This window comes from Geospiza fortis, unplaced genomic scaffold (genome assembly GCF_000277835.1).
Source record: "Geospiza fortis unplaced genomic scaffold, GeoFor_1.0 scaffold162, whole genome shotgun sequence".
Lineage (NCBI taxonomy): Eukaryota > Metazoa > Chordata > Aves > Passeriformes > Thraupidae > Geospiza > Geospiza fortis.
Window position 1 is genome coordinate 87,606 of NW_005054316.1, and position 20,325 is coordinate 107,930.

Here is a 20,325-nt window from a genome sequence, read left to right on the forward strand (position 1 = left end):
GGAAAAATACACTGGTGTTTCAGTAAAAAAATTTGCTATTGGTCATAATTTCTCCTATTACAGTAGAACACATTGTGTGATCAGTTTTTGAGGATGTATTAAAAATACCTAATATTTTTTTTTTAGGTCTGGGACCTAGAAACAGGATCTCGAATATATCAAATAGAAGATGCACATGGGCTGAATACTGAGGTGACCTGTGCAGCCATTGAAAGAAATGGGGTTTATCTTGCTACTGGGGCATGTGATGGTAAAGCAATTAAATAATTACTACCTTTTTTTTTTTTTAACCTTTACTACCTTTTATTACCTTTTTTTTTTAATGGCAGATTACATTAGCAGACAGAACTCTTTGCCTTGACTGTCTCTGTGACAGCATTAATTTTGATTGCACAGCTGTCAGTCTGTAGAAGGGCAAGGTGGATCTTGGTTGGGTTCTCTTTGATGAGTGGCTCACAGAAACATGATTTTGGGCTGCTTGGTCTCTGGTTCTTTTTTAGCCTACTACTCTTTGAAAGACTGTCTTCAAAGCTCCTGGTCTGAAAAGTTGTTTCCTTGTAGTACTTAGGACCTAGATGTATAACTAAATGGCTTCAGATGAAGAATGGTAGTTTTAAAATTTTCTACTCCCTAAGCTCAGTTTTACAGTGTTGGAAGTCATTGAACACTAGAAGATAGATAGATAGATAGATAGATAGATAGATAGATAGATAGATAGATAGATATGTTTCCTGTATTTTTCATGTCTGTTATTAAGGGCACGTGAGTTTTAGGTAATGTGACCAGACCTCTCCAATACACAAGTGCACATCAAATTGTGCAGGAAGCTTTAATAATTTTATAATCTGTTAACATGAAAGAATAATTCTTCTTACATTAAAATGTTAATGTTAAAATGCTATGAAGATGCACCCGAATTTCTAAAACATGTGAAACTTATGAAAGCTGCCTCACATGAAGAGGAAATTATGGCCTTTCCCACACAACATATTGGCTAATATTTCTTGTTTCTACCTGGGAACATCCTTTATGGATCTTAAGACCACAACAGAAGGTGAATGTTGTCAAGTCTTACGAAAGAAAGGTCACATGTAACTAATTGCTTTACTTAAGAAAATTCTGTAGCTCCTTCTCCCCAGTAGCTCTCTGGGATAAATCCAGCAATCAGGTCCTTCTGCTCATTGCTGTCACTCAGAGCCCAAAGTCTTCTGCCAGGTAGCCCACACTCTGATTGCTCTCTGATAATGTTATTCAGAAACTGTAAGAAGTAAGGTAATCAGATATCTTTTATCCTGGGCTGCACAAAAAAAATAGACATGGAATAAAAGATGGAAAAATTGAGAGGGTAGTGATGTTTTCTGTTAAGTTTTTTTGGCCCTACAGCTGCTTTGCTAAGAAACACACAGTCACAAATTTTGAAAGCCCAGTGACCTAACTCTTGATCTCAAATTGGATTTTCTTTTTCTTTCTCTTTTACCTGTTTGGTCTTATTTAAGATTCTGGATTTGCAGCACAGGTTATTGCTTAAAGTTCATTCCCTTTTCTACATTTTTGTCATCCCTGTGTAGGAACAGTGAAAATCTGGGAGTTTGAAAGTGGACAAGAAATTAAAGCCTTGCCTAAACAGGACAGTGATGATGAACATCGTGTGCTGAAGATAGTATATCTGAAGGCTGATGAAGGTCAACATGCAGTTATTGTTTTGGAACAGAGAGGGAAGATAAAAATCATTCAGGTTTTTCAAATATGCTTCCTTTTTCCCCACTAATTTCATTAGGTAGCCCCTCATTTCTGAGGTAAAATAGGACTTTTTTATTAATTAGTAGATAAACTTATACAAACTGTCAAGGAACAATCTATTTTTTCAATGTAATCAACTTAGCTTTTTGCCCTTCTGTCTAGTGCTAAAATGTTTGTTAGTCCATCACTGGTTTCCAGCATGCTCATAATTTTTTTTGCTCGAGTTTGCTTTTTCATTTGTGATTGAGGTTTCAATAGTTACAGGTCCTTTGAGGTAGCAGCTTTAAAATACTGCTGTTGTTACTACAGATAGTGTTTAGTCTATTTAAAGAAGGTCTTAAGATGATATTTTGATGAAAGTATACTTTTTTTTTTAATTAATAGATTAAGACGCTGGATTCTTAGGAACTGATACCAAGAAACAAGGCAGTTATAAATCAGATTGACTTGCTTGGCTTGATTTTGAGCATCTACTCTGTGTTCCTTTAAGCTAAAACTAACAGGATGCATTCGCAGCTTACAATAATTATGGCTTAACTTCTCAGACAAACCTTATTTCAGTGGATTTACATTCCTCAAATTGGAATTTTTAACTTGGGACAAAATTCTTCTGAAACTTTAAAGCAGCTGTGTGCAAGGTAGAAAATGTGGGTTTAGACAGATGATATATTTGAGCGAAAAAAGAAATATACAGGCTCTCATCTCCGTAAATAACATATTCTTTTGAGCCTGCTAATGAAAAGCTGCTTTATACAGGGTTTTCTTCTGTTGTTCAGGCTTTTTTTGAATACTCCATCACACTGCTTTCTCCTCAGTGTTATTACTGAAATGATTTATCAATCCATTAAGTGTAAATGATGTGAATGTATCCCTTGACAAATAGATTGGTGAGGAGTTGAATCTTGTCCAAGTCTTTATGAAGCTAAGTAGATTAATACTGTTTCACATACTTACAGAACTACATTTTTCCACAAATGTTTCTGTGATAATGAGAAGTACAGGTTGTTTTATTATTAGCTTTTTTAAAGGCTTTAATTATAGTAGTTAGCAAGGTAAATGGGAGTAGCAGCCTTAAACAGTTGATCCTTTGCAGGACTCTACTATGAATCTCTCAGTTTTTAGTCCTTTCCTAAAGGTATTTCTTGTTTGATTAACTCAATAGCATAAGATTTACTAAAATCTTAATTATTGCTTCATTCTGCAGCTCAAGACATCTATGAAAACAGTAGCAAACCTAAGGAGCTGATTTCAGTAACATTTCTCAAAATGGACAGAAATGTCGATATTAGAGCAGGAACTAGATACTGGAGTGAATCCATTGTAGTTGGAAAAGCATCAATGCCTCTAGGCACAATGGGGAGGGATCAGAGACTGAGGGCTTTAGCTGAGCTGTAGCTTCTCTTCTCACACAACTGCAACAACCGTCACTTTTGCTGGATGTTTTGGTAGATATGAAATGGAGAGTAACAATATTTGTGAAATAAGCACCTAAAACTAAGGAGACAACTTACTTTGAAGAGGTAGTTAAAATGAGTAAAGTCAATAGCTCTGAATTCCACAGCTGCACAGCTTCTAATTTAACAGCAGGTAATTCAAGGGGAGCTGGAATGTGTCTAGATGAAGCTTCAGTTTGCAGTTTAGGTATATGCTAGTTAATACCTGTAACAGTTTTTGTAATTTGTCAAAGAAAACAAGCTTTTCATACACACTTACTATAATTATGAATAGAGAAATTCTTTCCTTCCTCTTTCATTAAGTCAGTTATTTTAATAGGGTGACTCAGCTCAAACAGATCTATATGTCACATGGGTGCTTCCTGAGATAGTGCCGTTTCCACAAAGGAATCCAGTTGTGTATCTGTCACTGAAGCCTGCCTCCTTAGAAACACAAGATTTTTTTCCAGAGATTCGGCTTCTATGTAACACCAGTTCCATGAAAAATGATAAAGAGGTGAGAAACACTTCAAAGTTTCACAACATTTACAGAAGATTAGAAAGTAAAATGTTTACTGTGCTCACAAAGATTTCATGTTTTAGCCACAGCACACCAAACACTTCACTGTGGTCCCTTACAACCTTACACGTTCTATGATTCTGTGATTCCAAACTTTTCAGTATACTGAAATAAATACACAGAATAAATTGTGTTTCTAAGGGCTATATCTTCCTAAAGTCCATTGCATGGTTATCACCATAATTAAGGAGTTGCTCTGGGACATAAACTTCACATTCCTGTACAATATAGTAAGTTGAGGTTCTCCCATAAACACCTCTAGAAATTACATCTCTCCTCCTATAGCTAGGCTGACCTTTAGTAGTAGTGGCACGTAAAGATCAAGCTGAGTGATTCCATTTTCTCCTCTTACTGCTTCAGTAAAATAAAATGTCAAATTTCTGTTTCAATGTAACTTGAGTAGTCCACAAGAGTTAAGTTCTGTCTTGTAAAATTTCACTAACTTTGTAAGAGGTGTGGATGGTGTTCATGGAAAGGTCATTATATCTCTGTTCAGTGGCTTCTTCCTTTAACTTGATTAGAATATCTCCACAGATACCTACTTATGATTAATCTTCAGCCCTTACACTTATTTTTAAATGCTCAAATTGCAACTGTGCTGTAAAAAGCAGGTCAGTTTGGAGGCCCCTGTCCTCTGCAGCAGGGAGTCTCCCAATACTTTCATTCCCTGTTTCCTCTAGTGCTTCTATATAGTTTAAATACAATAGTATTAAAATAGCATCCCATATGCAGTTGTTGTAGACACTGTCAATTTAGGCATTTTTTTCTATTACCGGTTAAAATATTTCACTGTCTATAGTGTCCTACTCTTACTCGTACTCATTTTTTTCTTTTAATCTTCTTTGTAGACTTTTTTATCTTCTGTGGATATTAGGTGTTTTGATATTTTACAAGTAGAAGGAGGCAGATCGATAGCTACAGGAAGTGCAAATGGTGAAATAAATCTGTGGGATTTTGAATCTGCTTCTGTGACATGCCTGTAAGTATTACTTTCATGCCTTTTGATCTCCAGTATGTCACACAAACTTTTCAATGGCATACTAGAAATTCCAATATGCCCAAATATAAAGGGTGATTTACAAGCAGGAATTAAAGTAGCATTTTAGTCAATATTTAACTACCCTACCCAAGAGTTTCACTTCATCCTTCATGTGCAAAATTGGCAAGTTTGTGAGAAAATGAGACAAGTTTTCTGTACCATGAAAAATAATCAAAACTTTCCTGCAGTTCAGACAGTTGAGAAGTGGCTCTTTCTTTATATTTGCTTCCCCATATATGAGGCAGCCAGTTCATACTGATGCATGGAAGACAGAAAAGTCAATGTTAGTAGAGTACTTTACCCAGGATTCACATCACTGTTTGAGTGCCAGGAAAAAGGTACATTGCTAACATTAACTTAGTTAAGTTACTTCACTTTCCTCTGAAATAGTAATCCTCAGGAAAATACTTGGCTGAATGAAATATTCATCATTCCATCAGGTACCTGTTTTTCCTGCGACAGGCACATTCTGTATGTCTTGTCCACTGACGTGAAATCATCATAACTGACTAACTGATTCTGAAAAACTGTCTACAACTTTAGGTGGCATGCATTCTGGGAAATTAAAATTTTATTTTTTTTTAAATTACAAGTTAAATATGGAATTTTTTCTGGAAAAATACACAACCTATCTGGTATATCCTGTACAAATATCTTTGTTTTCAGGCGTAAAACTGCTGAAGACAATGAGGTCTCTGGAGTCAATGCCATATTATTCCTTGTACGTAGTGTTTCCTCTTCCAGGTAACGGTGCATTTTATCTTCCTTGGCACAGTAATTTGGTATTTTGTTGTAGTAAAATGATGTAATGTTTCTCCAAGATAGATTATTTGAATTGAGATTTTATTTGTATTTAATCAATTCAGGTCCATACAGTTAATTAACTTTCCAAGTCTTAAACTTTCATAATGCTTGTCAAACAATATGTTATTTTTTCCACTCAGCTCTCCCTTTTTCCTCTAGATGGTCTCATAAGTCTCAGTTATGTTGAAGAATTCAACAGAAGGTAGATTTTGCCCAGTAGCAGTTTTACAGTGTACCATAACTTCTTTTATCTCTATGAGATAATTTGTGGCAGTAGACTTTTTCTTTATTTTAAACCTGATAAAATCCTCCTGCTTTTACGTGCTCTCAGCAAAGAGGCAAGCACATCAAAGTGTGTAGCCACAAGATTCCTCTTAAAACAAGCTAGAAGCTTCCATAGGTTGGTAGTATTGGATAAAAAGAGAATTTTAGCCAAATATGCTCATTTTGAAAGAAAGGCATTGCACCTGTACCTCACTTCAGAAGCACTGGTTTAAATATTTATGCAGCTTTAGGTTTTAGCAATTCAACAGCTTTTTTGCTCTTGTGAACCATAAAGCTGCTTTATGGCCTTATGTTGCTTTAAAATCTTCAAGAAACTTATGCAACTTGATATCAGTGCTACTTAATTGAACACAAATTCTCTTTTTGACATTATTACTTAATGATTAGTTTAAGATATCCTAGCTAAATAAAAAAAAGGAGTGATTAAAATTCATAAATAGATTCTTTAATAAATGAAGATAAGCTTTTGCTATTCTTAAACAGGGGAATGCTATAATGATTTGGAAAATCATAGTCTTAGGATGTTTTGTATTTACTGGCAAGATACCTGGATAAATTTGACTGTGATTATACACACACACACACACAAATGTTCGAGCCTGATAGCAAATCTGTAAAATCAAACACTGAAAATTGCAATGTTATGGCCACCTGCCGAAATTTAAGTGGACTACGCCAGCTGCATACTTCCTAACTATCCCAATTATTCAGATACTCTTGCCAAAAGCAGAACAGCAGTGACACTAGTATGTTATGTGGCAAGAACCACTTATTAACGCAGTCAGAATTTTTCATGACTCAGAAACAAAACCATTGCAGATCACATCCATTTTTTTTCATTATTTTCTTCCACAAAACCACATTATTGAGAGTTTTCATAACACTTTTAAAACAAGTTTTTATGATTAATTGAAAACTATTTGCAGAGTAAGTACTGTGTAAAGTGAAAGGGAAAAAGCCATTGGCAGGCAGTTAAGTTTTTCCTTTTGTGCCCTAAGGATGAATACCGATGTTACTTTTCAATTACTATGGATTCCATTAGCTCAAAACTCTTGCCAGGAGAGGTTGGCTGTGTAATATGCAAATATTGCCTAGTTACTTAGAAAAATATATAAAACCAATAACCCTTAGTCTAATTAGTCTAATCAGTTTAAGTACTATTTTATTATGCTTTTTAATGCTGGGTGATGTTGATTTCCAGGTATCAAGTAGTATCTTCAAGAATATCAGTGATCTTCAATAATTTCTTTCACACAGGAAAAGAAGTTCCGTGTCCTCTGCTCCTTCTGTGAGGAGTGATGCCAGTGCCACTGCAGAGCACAAGGAAAGTTCTTCAGACCTACATGAGGTAGGTATGCTGGTTTGATGGATTTCGTAGCATTCAAAACAAATTTCTGATTTCTTTTTTGTTTTGATTTTAAAATACTGCAACTTACTAAAATAACTCCCTAACACCATCCGCAAAACTAAATATCAAGAATTATGAAGAAATTAAGAATGAAGAATTATGAATTAGTTATGAAGAAATTAAGAATTAAGAATTATGAATAATTATGAATAATTAACAAAGCTTTGTTTGGTTTTGTAAACTGACTGTCACAGTGCATGCATTAAGAGTCCTTTGTTAGTCAGCTGGCTCTGTGACACATGGAATAGCTAACTGTCAAAGTGTTTGGCAGATACTTATCACTAGCAATTCTGACTTTCAAATGGGGGTATACAAGGATTCAGGGGGGAAGGTAAAATAGACAAATCATGAAGTACTTAAATAATATTGAATAATAGCAGAACCACTTCAATAATTGCAGCCACGCTTGCTTGGATACATTCTTTCAAATGAAAGTATCTTCTTTTTTTTTCTTTTTTTTTTCTTTATTTTTTACCATCACTGTATCAGTGTCTCAATCTGGATATTTTTGCTAAGGATAGTGTTATGGTTTTTGTGACACTTTTTGCCTTTCTACGCCAGAAGGACATGCCATACTTGCAGAGCAATAAAAATTAAGTAGGCAAAAAGAGGAAAATCCTGCTGCCTCCCAGATTCTTACCAGCATGTTGTTTCAGCAGAACATGGCACTTGATAGATTCCCAGGCAAACTCTGACTTAATTGCCATCTACAAACTAAAGTATCCAATACACTGTGCTGTGTCCTCATTAGAATAACAAATGGAAAGTGATTTTCAGCCTTTAAAAAATCCCTGAAAGTCACATACATTAAGCCTTACACATAAATGTGTAGGATGACATTTAAGTGACTTGTCCTCTTTCTGAGATACATCAAACACTCGAGGCTGCAGAGTTTTCCCTGCCTTATTTGACTTGGCAATTTCTGAGGTCAGTATACTGATTACTGTCAGCCTTGGGGATCCTCAGAAGCCTGTAGCAAGGCACAAATGAGGATTTCTGAAAATTCTCTTACTGAAAATGCAGACACGAGTAAATGTTTATATATATATAAATGTATTTTTAAACTTTGTTAATTTTTGCTCAAGGCAGTAACAAGACTATATGCATGTTCTGAATGACACTCTCAAAGAGATCTCAGTTACATTCACAATTGTGATTGATATTGCTTGTCTTAAGAAATTAAGGCTATTCAGCCAAATTGACATTTAACATGCTCCTTAATTCCCATTAATTTTGATTTTGATTTGTTCATCTGTTGATCCTCTTCAAAAAAGTGTTTCTTGTTTACACTCAGTGGAAATTGGAGAAATATTTGGATAATCAAACTAAAAAAATAAGTTCTTATAATAATTTCAACTAGTGAACTGTTCTGTAGTTACATCCAAATTCCACTTCCTAATTCTTTTACATTTTATTTGTTTCTTTTAGAAAAATGTGGAAAGTGAGGAAATTAATACTGAAATAAGTAATGAAATTAATACTGAAACAAGGGATGAAATTAATACTGAAACAAGGGATGAAATTAATACTGAAATAAAAACAGGTACAGAAAGATGTTTTTCATTCTTTTTGATGTTGATCCATGAGTTCTGCCCAGATTATTGTAGAAACTGAGTTTGTCAGTTTGTCTGGCAAACTTTGTTTAGAATAATTGGGATACCTTTGGTATGGGGATGACAGATCTCATCATCTTCTTCTTCCTCCTGATTTGCATTTATTTCCCAAAAGCCAGGCCACGATGCAGGATATGCGAGACCTTAATTGCTTTTTTCTCGAAATTGACATGATAACACTTTCAGAGTTTGGGAATGTCAACTATACACGCTTTTCTTCTACATAAATATTCAAGCAATGAATTATTGAAATAGTATAGAAAGAGCCAGCTTGAGTCAAGCATCAGTAAATGGCCCCACAGCCAAAAGCTGTGAAACTAGGTGAAATTTTTGAAAGAAAATTCTTCATTATGGTGTCTGTCCTTGAAAAATCATAATCAAGAGAGAGCCTAGTGCCTAAGAGTTAAAGCTGTGGGAATGAGTTGGTGAATTTGCAAGAAATAAATCCTCTAGATTCTTCTGAATCCCTTAGAAATTCTCTGCTGGAAAGCAGAATTTCCCAATAATAAGAAATTTGATCATTTGCAATATGGATTTAAGACCAATTTATTTGGGGAAAAAAGCATGCCCTAAAACCAGAATATTCCTAAGCCTTGTCGCCCAATGAAATAGACACTCATGTTAGGTGTTGCATCCACTGAATGTCTATGAAGGTCCTGCCAGCATCTCCAGCTCTGGAAAAGTCACAGCAGAAACTCAGAATGGGTCTCTGTGATCATCCCCTTGCATCTAGCAAAAGTTTTCAGTTGGAGAAATAAGTACAGAAATCTATGATTCCAGAAGTGTTAAGTGTCATGTCATTATTAAATTTCATTGCTGAATTCATTGTTATCTCTAGAAGCCTCATGCAGAGGCTGCACATCTGCCTGGTAGCTGTCCTGATGACCACTGTCCTGCACTCCTCCTCTACTCTCACTTGTGCTTGCAGTTCCTGTAAAATCTGTAAAATCCTGTAAAATGGCTCTCTTCTAATTAAGTTTCCCCTACATCATTGAACAATAGTTCTGGCTGGTTTAGATAAGATAATGAAGATTGTTCCCATTTCTTTTCAGTTATCTTTATCAATGCCCCTAATGTTTCTAGGGTAATGCCATCTTGATGATGGGCTTTATTTTCAAATATAATTATTTTTCTAGTGTTATGTAATTTCTGTGCATTGAAAAGCAATAGTAAAACCCTTTGAGAAAATATATGATCATTTGTGTTCCAAAGCAGAAGAACCAACTAGCTGTAAGGACACCCAAAATCCGGAGGTGAATGAGCAGTTGTTGAAGGCTAGAGCAGGACTATCACCTCTACTGGCTTCTGCTCATGAAAGTAGCTGTATCCGCCTATGGAGTATTCAGGTAGCCAACTGAATGTCTTTGGGAAGGGACTGGATCGCTGAGAAGATAATTCCAGTAATCTTTGGAAAATTGCTCTTTACCTAGCAATTGCAGCAGCAGATATTTATTGCATCTTTTGGTTATCAGTTTCTTCCATGCACACAAATTAGTTCTGCTTTAGTAACTGCAGCGGGGCTTAATGACAAGCAGAAAACAAGGAAACATGACTTCAAGTAATTAAAACAAACTCTAAATTTTTGTGAAAGTCTAGAATTTGATTATTCACCCACAATATTTACCTTCTAAGACAGGATGATAGGCAAGGCAGAGTGTCCTACTGTCAGAAAAGGCTAAATATGTCTGGAAAATAATGCCAGCTAGCACTAGTCAGGTAACAAACCAGGAGAGAATAGTGTCCTGGTTTGTTAGAATATAGTCCTAACACAGAACATCTCCAACTGTTATGGGCTTGAAAAGCCAGTCACGCAACCAAATGGCAAAGGCTTATTTGTCATATCCCCTCAGATCTATAAGACTTTTCCAGGCATCATGTTACTCTAAATAAAATACACAAAGTAAATACAGCAAGAAGGGAAAGTACCATGATATTATTGGTTGATTGGTAATATTGCACATTGTGACAGACAGTGGTCATAAAAGGTCAGCTATGTTAGGTTTTAACAGGAATCCCAGCTAAAGCAAGTCATGGGAAGAATTTTTCCCATGGGAAGAAAGATGGTGAAGGTAACCTTGCAGATGTTTTATGCAAAAATAGAAAATGATGGTAAATGTATCCAAGTATTGTAGGTGTGAGCTTTGTTGGGTTTTGTTTTCTTCACAGTTGATATATTAGTGTGCTTAGATTCCTACAGGAATCTCCAAATTCATATGCCAGTGGTGTCATCACTGGAATGATTGTCATCATCATTACATGGGTGACAAAATAAGAATCTCCTTATCAGCAAGACATTCTCCCTTCACACCCTCCCAGTCCTGAAGAGGCAATAATGGAAGAAGTCTGCTGGTGCTAACTTGAAAAATAGAACAAGTTGGTGAAGGAGACATTATGGGCCCATTTGCAGCAAAAAACAATATTTCAGTAGCAAATGAGGGGCATACTGATGCTATTCCATAGCAAATGAGGGGTAAGTGGTGAAGTAGGGGTAGGTGCAACTAGACTGACTTGCCTGAAGAATTAAAGAGCTTGTCCTTTCAGTGTACAAGAGACAGCAACCCAGAATAAAACACTGCTATTTTCGTCACTCAATAGATTTAGGAATTTACCTTCTTAGCAGCTTTCTGAATAGATATGAGCTCAGTAATTTTGAATAGACAAAATCAATGGCACTCAAATTCTGATTAATTAATATTTTTAATGTAGGTATTATAAGATAAACATTGTTTGTTTGTTTGTTTTAGGGAAACTTGATGAAAGAACTTCTGCCATTTGCAGGACGTCCCTCGGGTCCTCTGACAGCACTGTGTACAGACATCTTCACTAAAATTCTTTTGACAGGCAGTAAAGGTGAGTAAACATGTTAGTCATTTTGTTCAGGACAGTCAGTAGGACAAGAAAATATCATGGTGTAAATGTGCTAGAAATGTGGAAATGATGATCCAAGTGCTGCCAGGTTTTCTCCATCAAAGCTATAATTAAATGATTGTAAAAGTGTTTTATAAAAGGATGGTAGATTAAAGGTTAGTGTTATAGTGCTATCAGTAGAATTGTTTTCATAAAAGACATTAAAATTTTCTTCATTCATATGCCCTGAATATACTTTCCATCTAAATTATGATCGTGACCCCAAGGGCAAAGATTACTGCTAAGAACAAGCAAAAATTTCAATTCCATGGTAATAATACTAAATAAAAAGTTGCATCTTGAGGTATACCAAGAGCTATGATCCAAACACTCATACAGAGTGCACAGTAATGGCTCCAGCAGTACACAGCTGTATAGGAAAAGCACTTATCAATGCTAGCAGCTCATTGCTAAACCTTTAATTTCACATGAAGTCTGACTTTCCTTTGGCAGAATGTTTATCTGCTGTCTGATTCTTCTTCAAACCGTTGGAATCACCCTGGCAATTTTCCATTTCTGTGTCCATCATAATGTGTCACTTTACTTTTAAAATACATATTAGAACTCTATTCTGACAACTTCCTGCTCCTATGTGGTCAGATATTGGATGGAGCAAGGGATTTTTCCCCTTTTCTTTCAAAATTGAGCAATAATTTGACTTTTATACTGAAAATTATGAGGAGTTTCCACTCCTCTCTGATTCAAATGAGTAAATGAGTTCAGAAAGGCAGCATGCACTGAACAGGATTTCAATTAATTGTGGAAAAGTATCCACCCTACTACCTATTCATTTGATACTCTCCCTTTGCCTTTTTGTGTTTGTATCACTGTGTATTTGCTTTTCATGCTTTCCACACTCTTTTATCTGCAGTGCTGCTACCAATTTCCTTTCCCCTCTACAGATTTTTCCTTGTTATAAAAAGGTCAGCTTCTCTGCCTGCCTCCTCCCTTGCTTGCAAATGTACAGTCCTAGAAATCAAATGTGACTGGTATGAAAGTTGGAATTGCACAAAACATTCCTCTGTCTTGTAGTAGAAATGAGAAGTAGGAGGCAACTTCATCAGGAGAGGGGGAGCATAGGCAGGAAACAGAGCAGTTGTGGGTAATAAGGAAAGTGGTTCTTTGATTCTAGTTTCATATGAGTGCACTAAAAGGTTGTAAAACATTGAGCATTCATTCTGTATACAATTAATTTAACTTTGTCCATTTTACCAGGATTGAAAACCAGTGTAATCCCCAGGAAGTTCTTATACCTCAGCTGTGCAATAGACAGCTGTCATGATAAGATGACTTGTTTTTCACTCATAATTTAAAGAAAAAGATTTACCTTACTTCCATTTCAAACCTATCCAGTTCATGAGACATTGTTCACAACTTGCATATGTTTCTTTGCGTATTAATGAACAGTCCATTATTTCTACTCTGAGCTTGACAATAAAATAGTTATATGCACTGTAAACTAACTGACCTGTGTTCTCTGCTTCATTCTGCCCAGTGTCTCCTGAGAGTCAATGGCAGCAACAAGTGAAGGTGTAGTACTAAAGAAACTTACTGATGTTTTGCTTTCTCCTTTCTGCAACAGAGGGATATATTTTTCGCTGGAACATGGCCTCATTCTTAGAAGATTCGCGAAATATAAAAAATGTAAGGAATTATCTTTCAGATCTTCTTAACTTGAACAGTATACCCAGACAAACAGAAAAAAATAATGCAGAGCTCTACAGGGATAAAAATGTTTTCTGCAGATCATATTTTGTGCTTGAAATAATAATTTGATGCTGTGGAAAAGAAAAAAAAAAGAAAAACATAGGTAAAATGGTGTTAGCATTATTTCATTATGTTCAAAGTAGGTATATTAAGAATTAATTTATCTGTGTTTCCTGGGTAGTGTTTCTACCATATGCCTTTTGCAGGCTGTTTCATGGAGGGATTATTTTTTCACCTCTTCTAATTTTCAGAAAGACATGCTGATAAATCCACTAAGCTAGCAACCATGGTGGGGTACAGAAGTGCCTCAAATGTGGTTATGTTGCTTTTTTCCCCTCAGGCAATAAAGGAGGAGCTCTGCTGGAGGGCACATGCCTCTGAAGTGGTTGACTTATTTATTGAAGAGGAGAAAAATGTGGTAGTGACAGCATCTGTTGATGGTTCAGTCAGGTATAAAATGACTGACACTTCTTACTGCTATGGCAAATCAGTTGAGCTGTCTTCAAAATTCCTTTTCTTGCTGCACTTGCATATAGGTTAGAACTTAAATAAAGTGCACTTAAATAAAATGCACTGGGTACATTTTCTGTTCTGCACCTGAAAGAGCTGGTTTAAATGTAGCACTTCTCCAGAAGTCAGATCTTTTGCAGACTGTCATTTTCTTTCAGCCCTTGCTTTACTTTGAACACATAGGTAATGCCTACATAATTTTAAAAGTTGTCTCCTGTTCTAATCCTATTTTAGCTTTCAGGACTTGTTAAATTGACTTGGATCCTAAGCACAGCATCTAATCAATGTGTATGCAATTAGACCATGAAAGCTTGAAGATACTTGATAGACAACTATAATTCCTTCTCAGCTAACAAGTACATTTGAAGGGGTTTCTCTTGCTTCTCTGGAAGTATTAAATGAAGAAATTTTGTGTAGATCCTGCTCTGGTGGCAGCACTTTACTGCAGGAACAATTCAGGGTTTTCGTACATTTACTCCTAATTTTCAGAAATACAAACATGAACTGGGTTTTTTTCTGTTTTTTTGCAACAATCTTCTGGGGTTTTTTTCACTCTCAAATTATTTAAATTATAAAAACAATCTCTTTGATGTTTTTTATGACTAGCACACGGAACTCTAGAACAGTGCTGCGGAATTTGATAATGTATACAAATACTGTCTCACTTCTGTTCCACTTCTAAAAATATCCATTTTTCTTTTCTGTCCTTTCGCACTGCTTCTACTGTGTCTGTAGGCTTTGGCATGCCAGGACTGGATATTATTTTGGTTTCTTTGGACAAGCCAGGAAGTTTGACTTAACAGATACCAGTCGGTTGATTTTGCCTTCTGATGTTAGTGGTTTTTCTGCTATAATTAAAGAGGAGAGCAAACATACGGAAAAGAAGAAGATTTTATATCCTCTCATTCTGGACAGAGACAAGTAAGATCTCATACATTTACATACATGTATGATTGGGGGAACAGTTTTGAAAATACGCTTTAAAAACACCTTTCATCTGAAGGTCAGAAAAAATAGTACTATTTGTTATTCAGAAAAATCTTTTTAAAGTTGGTTTTTAACCCAGTATGGATAAATCTTTTCCTTTTTATGACTTGGTGACAGTCAGGATTAGGTGATGTTCAAGGTTTGAACTCAGTTATAGTGATGACTAGATACTTGTCTCAGCTTTTAGCCTAATGAGGGGTTTGATATTATATATGCTGCTCAGGTTAGCAGCCTGTTACCTGAACAGCTTAATGTGAATAGTTTTGAGCAAAACACAGATCCTTCTAGAAGAATAAACCCAATTTAATCTTTCAGTTTAAGAAATGGTAATCTTAAACTTGCTGGGATGTTATGGATACATTCACATACATGGGTAGAGGATTCACAGATCGTGGCATTCTGAAACTGGCATAAATGTGTGTTCAATAGCAGTGTTGAGCTTTTCTTCTAGGTAGAGTTCTTAAGGGAGATGGGTTAGTTACAAGTGCAGTCAGAGAGCCTTGGCCTATTAGTTTAAGTACATATTTCTAGTCCTGGAACACTCTGGTTCATTAATTAGTGGATTAACCAAGTGAACAGAAATATTGAAAGGGGCACCTTCAGAGGAAATACACACAGTGTCTTAAGTAAAAAAGCAATCCAAATATGGAAAAAAATATTTCGGACTTAAAAAGTCGCGCTTTGTTTAGTGGTTAGGTTTAATACACCATGTCCATTCTTAGGCTGCCTTTCAACCAAAGCAATTTGGGACAATGGAAAATCTCTAAGGTGCTTTACTGTTAACCCATTTAATTTGGTATCCTGCTAATAATTACTATTCCATGGAGTTCTTACTAATATAAGTAGTGTCACTGCAGTCAGAACAGTAACTCATCAATACAGAGGAGTGGTTGGCTGTGTTTGAAGGACCCCTGTAGGTCCTCTGAATAGTCAGCAGCCAGTTTGAAACCTCTGGAACCAAAGATATAATTATTGAGTCAGCTAATCTGAAAGAAACTTTCCATAAATTACATGCCTGTGTCAAACTGTGACTACTTTTTGAGGATTCTTCAAATATTTCAGTAAAGGAGAATGGCTATCATACATTTTAAACACATTAACTAAACAGACAATGAGCAAGAGAATGAGAAATGCTTAACTGTGTAGAGAACTGGGGAAAAAAAGCAGCCACACTCCATGAAATAGAAAGTTTCAGTCTTATCATTCTACAAACTTTGTGTGCTGTCACCTCAAGAGTGACTTGGTTCCTCTGGATTAACTGAACCAAATACTGTAATGAAGAGCTAGCCAACCATCATCCAAAAGGCTGTGTTACTTACAGATGGTAGGCTTTGTACTTTGCAGGATGCCGACAATTGTCTTGGGACAAGTCACTTGTCTTTGTGGTGCTAGTATAATTCACTTATTGGATAACTCATACGATATTCATCACCAAGATAACATTTTAGGATCTCGATTAACAAATCATGTTATAGGTGTTATTAACAGATATATGTTCATTGAATCATAGAATCATTAAGGTTGAAAAATATTTCTAAGATCATCGAGTCCAACCATTAACCAAGGACCACCATATTCACTTATAAACCATATCCCTCAAGTGCTACATCCAGATGCCTTTTGAACACTTTTGGGAACAGTGACTCCATCACCTCCCTGGGCAGCCTGTTCCCATGCCTGACTACCCTTTCAGCAAACACATTTTTCCTGATATCTAATCTAAACCTCCCCTGGTGGAACTTGAGATCATTTGCTCTTGTCCTCTTGTCATCTGGGAGAAGAGGCCAACCCCCACCTGAGCATCCTATTCTCCAGGCTAAACAACTTCAGCTCTCCCATCTGCTCCTCATAGGACTTTCTCAATCCTTCACCAGTTCTGTTGCCCTTCTCTGGACTCACTCCAGCACCTCAACATTCTTCCTGAATTGAGGAGCCCAGAACTGGACACAGCACTTGAAGTGTGCCCTTACAAGTGCTGAGTATAGGAGAACAATCACCCATAGTCCTGCTGGCCACACTATTTGTATATCATAGTTTGAATATCCCAGAATATTCTGAGTTGGAAGGGACCCACAAGGATCATCGAGTCAAATTCTTAAGTAAATGACCAGTTCAGGGATCCAGCCCACAACTTCAGCATTCTGAGCACCATGCTCTAGCCAGCTGAGCTAGTGACTATGTGCCATTGTCTTTCTTGGCCACCTGGGCACAGCTGGCTCATGTTCAGCCACTGTGGATCAGCACCTCCAGGCCCTTTTCTATGAGGCAGCTTTCCAGCCACTCTGCCACCAACCTGTAGTGCTGTCAGGGGTTGTTGTGACCCAAGGGCAGGACCTGGCACCTGGCCTTGTTGAACTTCTTACCACTGGCCTTAGCCCATTGGTCCAGCCTGTCCAGGTCCCTCTGCAGAGGTCTCCCACTTCCCAGCAGATCAACATTCCTATCCAACTTGCTGTGATCTGCAGACTTACTGTGGGTGCACTCAATCTCCTCATCCATATCATCAATGAAGATATTAAACAGAACTGGGCCCATCAGTAAGCCCTGGAGAACACCACTTGTGACTGGGTGCCAGCTGGATTTAACTCCATTCATCACCACTCTCTGGGCCTGGCCATCCAGTTATTTTTTACCCAGCAAACAGTGCACCCAGCCAAGCCATGACCAGCCAGCTTTTCCAGGAGAAAGGTGTGGGAAAATATTCCCCAAATGTGCACATACTTGAAGAAGCACAAATCAATCTGAGGTGCTTACAGTTTAAACAAGCATCTCAGGAGTATGAAAAATGATTAAAAAATGCCAGCAGGCAGATGGAGTCATATAGAAGAATGGTCTCAGTTTCTCCCTGTAGTTCCTTAGCTTGTGTCACCTGACTTATTTTTCTGATTATAAAGGCAAACTGCACTAACAGACACTCCAGATAATTTCTTCTCATGACTAAATTTGCAAACCAGACATATCAGCAGAGGACACCTTTGTTATGAAAGTCACATTCAGGTGTTCTAGTCAGAACTTAAAGAAATGCTAACTCTCATAATCAGAGAGTTAGCACATGACTCTTGTAAATGGTGTTTATATTAAGATTTCCTGCCTTCTACAGATGACAGTCATACCTGGACTGACAAAATATTAGTGAAGCATTCCATAACACCTATGAAGGTTCTAATATAAATTATATTTTGAGTATATACAAAATCACTTATCCTTCAAAATAATTTAATTTTGGAGCATAGTTCAAACTAATTTAATTTTGGAGTCATATATGAATATTGTGTTCATAACTATCATTTTGATAGGAATTTCAGGATTTTTCTGTCTTATACATACAGGCTGAAGTCACTGACTAGATCACCTTCAGATTTAGAAAAGGATGGAGATGAGGAAGCAGTTCACAACTTCAAGTTTTTCAGAGCTCTGGCTCCTGAAAAGGTAGCAAACATATATGACAAATTTATGTTCCATGCAACATATAGGAAATAAAATTGTATTTCTCATTTAAAAATTATCCATAAATAATATCCATAAATCTTTCTCATTCAATGGACAAGCTAGAACAAAAATGTAAAAACAGAGGGATCTAAGAAATGTCTGTGGTTTTCATTCTCATTTTTAACATTGTCAAATTTCAGTTAGAAGGTAGCACAAACTGATTCACTGGTTTAAACATGTAAAAGAAACCGTAGAATTTTCCTCCACTTCAACAGAAAACCTAAATATCCTAAGTTTACTCTAAGGATGTGTGAAAATACTAGAATAACAGTGAATCCCTGGTTACATACAATAGTTCTTTCAGGGTTCCTATGAAATCAGAAGCCGGGAGAGTTAGATTTCATTACATATACTTTGTACAACTCTAATTGAATATCAGTAGAGCTCTTCCATCTTTACCTGGCTTTAACCTTAAAAGTCATGGGAATATAAAACTTCTCTCAGAGTTGTAGTAAGAATGTCTTCATTACCTTTTGTCTTCAGCTACTAATGCACTGACTTTGGCTTCCCTTGGTCAGCTAAAACCCATGGAAACTTTTGAGTTTGCAAGCAAAGAGGCTGGTGCAATATTTGGGTTTCTTCCTATATATGAGGTAAGCACAAGTGTTTTCTACCTTTTGTGGTGGTGTTCATAGCTCAGAAGCCATTAGCACTTGTACGCTATTACAGTGACAAACTGACATTCTGCTGTTAATTGTCTGCTTCTCAATTTAATTTTCTAACATGATTTGCATTACTACCTATCCAACTCCAATTCAACTTTGGTGGAAGCTTGAGACTCCAATTGAAGTGAGCATGCCAAACAGTGAGTATTGCAGATGTTTACTCCTCCTGTTCAACCTCATGTCATTAATGTTTTGCTCAGACTGGATTCTTTTAACCAGCCCCAACCTATTGATTCCCATCTGCCCAAAGCTTTAAGTATTGTAAGGCAGTACTATTTTATGGGTATTAATGATCTGATCTATTGCAAGCTGTCTAGCAAAGCTTCCTAGGTTTTTCTTCTATGGAGCAAGATCAGAGTTTTCCAAAGGCTTGTCTATCCCACATATCATAGGATGAAAAGAATCACCCCTAGGAAAGGAGCTGATCCCTTTCTGTAGAGGGTACCTAGAGAACTAACTTGGATCAGAGTTAGATGCTACATGGCTGGTTATGTGGGATTAATAGGATACTTTGCATTCCAGCTCTGCATTCCAATACATATGACCTAATCATTGTACGTGCAGCATTACAGCATGTCAGAAAAAACTCAGGAGCACAGTGTTCAAATAGTTGGCACATATGCTATTTTTCTGACCATTCATGTACTTTGGAAATCTTTCTTTTGTTTTCTTCCTGAAAAAGAAAATAAAATACTCTGAAACTAATGGCACTGCAATGGATTTACAACAAAATGAAATCAGACTTTTTCTGTAAGCTATGTGCACAAAAAGATATTTTTTGTCTTTGCTGTTACAAAATGCTGTCAGTCTGGTCTGTTCACCTTAGTATGTTAATTAGTTCTTGAAATGTTTTAAAGGTCTTCATAGGATCAGAGCTGAGAAGTCCAGTCACAAGGGACGGGAAAAGGATCTAGAGTCCATTGAAAACTTGAGTCAAGACAATAAATAAAGTTTCGTTTATTCATTTAAGTGGATTAGCAGATTTCTTTTGTTATTTTTTTCTCTGTTTTTCTTTTCAATTACATTTAAATCTATTTCATTATTAAGTAGAACATATAGAAAACAGATCTTCTATTCCAATCCTTCATGCAAGGAATAAATTCTAATAAAGCCAGTGTATGAGTATAACTAGATATTGAAAAGCCCTTTTGACTTAAT

General features: G+C 36.4%; 1 protein-coding gene across 1 annotated transcript in view; it reads left to right on the forward strand.

The window, feature by feature from the left end:
• LOC102033156 (WD repeat-containing protein 64) overlaps window positions 1-20,116 on the forward strand; it is a 57,867-nt gene extending 37,751 nt beyond the window's left edge. Inside the window, 16 exon segments of the mRNA XM_031056286.1 lie at window positions 127-250; window positions 1,569-1,735; window positions 3,514-3,690; window positions 4,602-4,732; window positions 5,459-5,536; window positions 7,139-7,229; window positions 8,718-8,832; window positions 10,115-10,248; window positions 11,647-11,752; window positions 13,392-13,453; window positions 13,857-13,966; window positions 14,762-14,947; window positions 18,343-18,442; window positions 19,021-19,095; window positions 19,274-19,307; window positions 20,025-20,116. Of these exon segments, the coding sequence (XP_030912146.1) occupies window positions 127-250; window positions 1,569-1,735; window positions 3,514-3,690; window positions 4,602-4,732; window positions 5,459-5,536; window positions 7,139-7,229; window positions 8,718-8,832; window positions 10,115-10,248; window positions 11,647-11,752; window positions 13,392-13,453; window positions 13,857-13,966; window positions 14,762-14,947; window positions 18,343-18,442; window positions 19,021-19,095; window positions 19,274-19,307; window positions 20,025-20,116 (1,782 nt within the window).
• Window positions 20,117-20,325: the final 209 nt, after the last annotated feature.